Source organism: Rutidosis leptorrhynchoides, chromosome 8 (genome assembly GCF_046630445.1).
Source record: "Rutidosis leptorrhynchoides isolate AG116_Rl617_1_P2 chromosome 8, CSIRO_AGI_Rlap_v1, whole genome shotgun sequence".
Classification (NCBI taxonomy): Eukaryota; Viridiplantae; Streptophyta; class Magnoliopsida; order Asterales; family Asteraceae; genus Rutidosis; species Rutidosis leptorrhynchoides.
Window position 1 is genome coordinate 101,665,059 of NC_092340.1, and position 1,928 is coordinate 101,666,986.

At 38.0% G+C, this 1,928-nt stretch overlaps 1 protein-coding gene across 1 annotated transcript; it reads right to left on the bottom strand.

Moving 5' to 3' along the window:
• Nucleotides 1-529: 529 nt before the first annotated feature.
• Nucleotides 530-1,006, bottom strand: LOC139863677 (uncharacterized). Its single transcript, XM_071852285.1, has one exon. The coding sequence runs from the start codon at nt 1,004-1,006 to the stop codon at nt 530-532; it is 477 nt and encodes a 158-aa protein (XP_071708386.1).
• Nucleotides 1,007-1,928: the final 922 nt, after the last annotated feature.

Genomic DNA, 1,928 nt, shown 5'->3' on the forward strand with positions numbered 1-1,928 from the left:
ATTCAACGACACGAACGTGAAGTGTTTAGGGTAACTTATGTTTAGTCTCGATATCATAACTTCAACACTTGCTTTGGAACGATGTTGCTACATCAAACTTTATAACTAAATCTTGTGGTCTAAAACTTTGGTTATTGTTGATAAACCTATGAATTTCACTCAACCTTTTGGTTGACACTTTTAAGCATGTTTTGTCTCAAATGATGACTAAGCTGATTGCAACTTATGTGATGATTGATTGATGCTTGCATGAAGTCTACATCGCATTTTTATATTTTATCTACATTTCATTTTGTAAACATACTTAACTTCCACTGCAATACAATTAATGTTTTATTAAAATGTCTCATATTGAGTCGTTCTCGTTATTATAACTGTGTTATGATATGATGAGTCACAGTTACCCCTGGTCTAATTTTGGGGGTGTGACAGTTGGTGAGCCAACTTGTTTTGTGCTTGTGATGCATTTCATACTAGCAATAATTTGTGGTGTAGTCAAGGGTGTGGATGACGATTTAACACACTTGGTTCATATGCTCATGCATTTACCCTTATCTCTAAGCTTCAATTTCTCGGTTCCAAAGTCAAAGAAAGAGCCCGCGGTTGCCAAAAATGGTCTTCCCAATACAAGAGGTACAACCGGGTCTTCCTTTATATCAATAATGACAAAATCAATTGGAAATTCCATGTCCCCTACCTTCACTATTAGGTCCTCGGCAATCCCCACACTAGAGCTAATAGATTGATCAATTAACTTAACGCACATCGTAGTGGGTGAAAGGTCACCTAAGCCTAACCTTTTATAAACGGAGTAGGGCATGAAATTAATACTTGCCCCTGAGTCGGCTAAGGATGTAAACATCTCCAACCCGTTCACATTGCAAGGGATAAGGAAAGGTCCGGGATCTCCCATTTTTAGTGGTAGGTTACATTTCTTTAAAATCCCATCACACTCCTTTTTCAAGAAGGCGGTGGATGCTTGCTCAACATCTCCCTTTTTGGCCATGAGTGTCATCAAAAATTTCCCATAATTGGGCATATTTTCAAGCACCTCCGCCAAGGGATGTTTAACATAAATGTTTTCGTTATCGATTAATGTTAACTTACAATCCACATCCTTTGGATGTGTAGGAGGTAATGGTTGAGGATGTGAGACCGGTGTCTCATTTTTCTCTTTAGTTGATGTAGTAAGTACCTCGACCTCGTTCTTTTGCTCCTTTGATTCAATACATTTTTGACTTTTTGCTCCTTCTCAACCTTTCCCAATTTGATTCTCTCAAAACCACCCTTTAATTCCTTGCATGTCGACTCGGTAGCCTCCATGGACATTACACTTTTAACTTGATAAGGAATGAACTTTGCATCTTCCGAATCATCTAAAAATTTGAATACCCTTAGATCCATTGTATCGCTTTCCAACGCTTTATCCAAACCAAACTCGTCTTCTTCAACGTTGAATGTGAAAACATGAGGATATTCGGTTTGATCCTCTTTAGTTGAATCAATCGAGTTCACTTGAGCATAAGTACTATTGGGATTTGATGAACTCGCTTGGTTATTGTTTGGATTGTTAGTGTTGCTCTCGATAGGAATGACTCTTGTTATTATGGTTTTGGTTTTGTTGGTGTTGTTGAGGTTGTTGGTTGTGTCGGTTATTGTTGTAGTTATTGTTTGGGTTAAATTGGGTGTTCGAAGGTAAAGTTCCTTGTGGTCTTTCGGCAACTTGGGTTGAAAGTCTTCCAACGGTGCTTTCAAGGTTTTGAAATGAGGCTTGTTGGTTTCGTATTTGTTGCTTCAAGAACTCATTCTCTTTTGTTAAAAATGCTTCGGTTGATTCTACCTTCTCCATATAACTTTGCATCAATTCCTCTAAACTTTTTGAAGGTTGGGATTGTTGAGTGTTTTGTGTAGGTTGTTGATTGTAACCT

What these genes read in the sequence shown, in the direction of transcription:
- LOC139863677 (XM_071852285.1), bottom strand. Translation starts at nt 1,006, where the DNA reads ATGGCCAAAAAGGGAGATGTTGAGCAAGCATCCACCGCCTTCTTGAAA.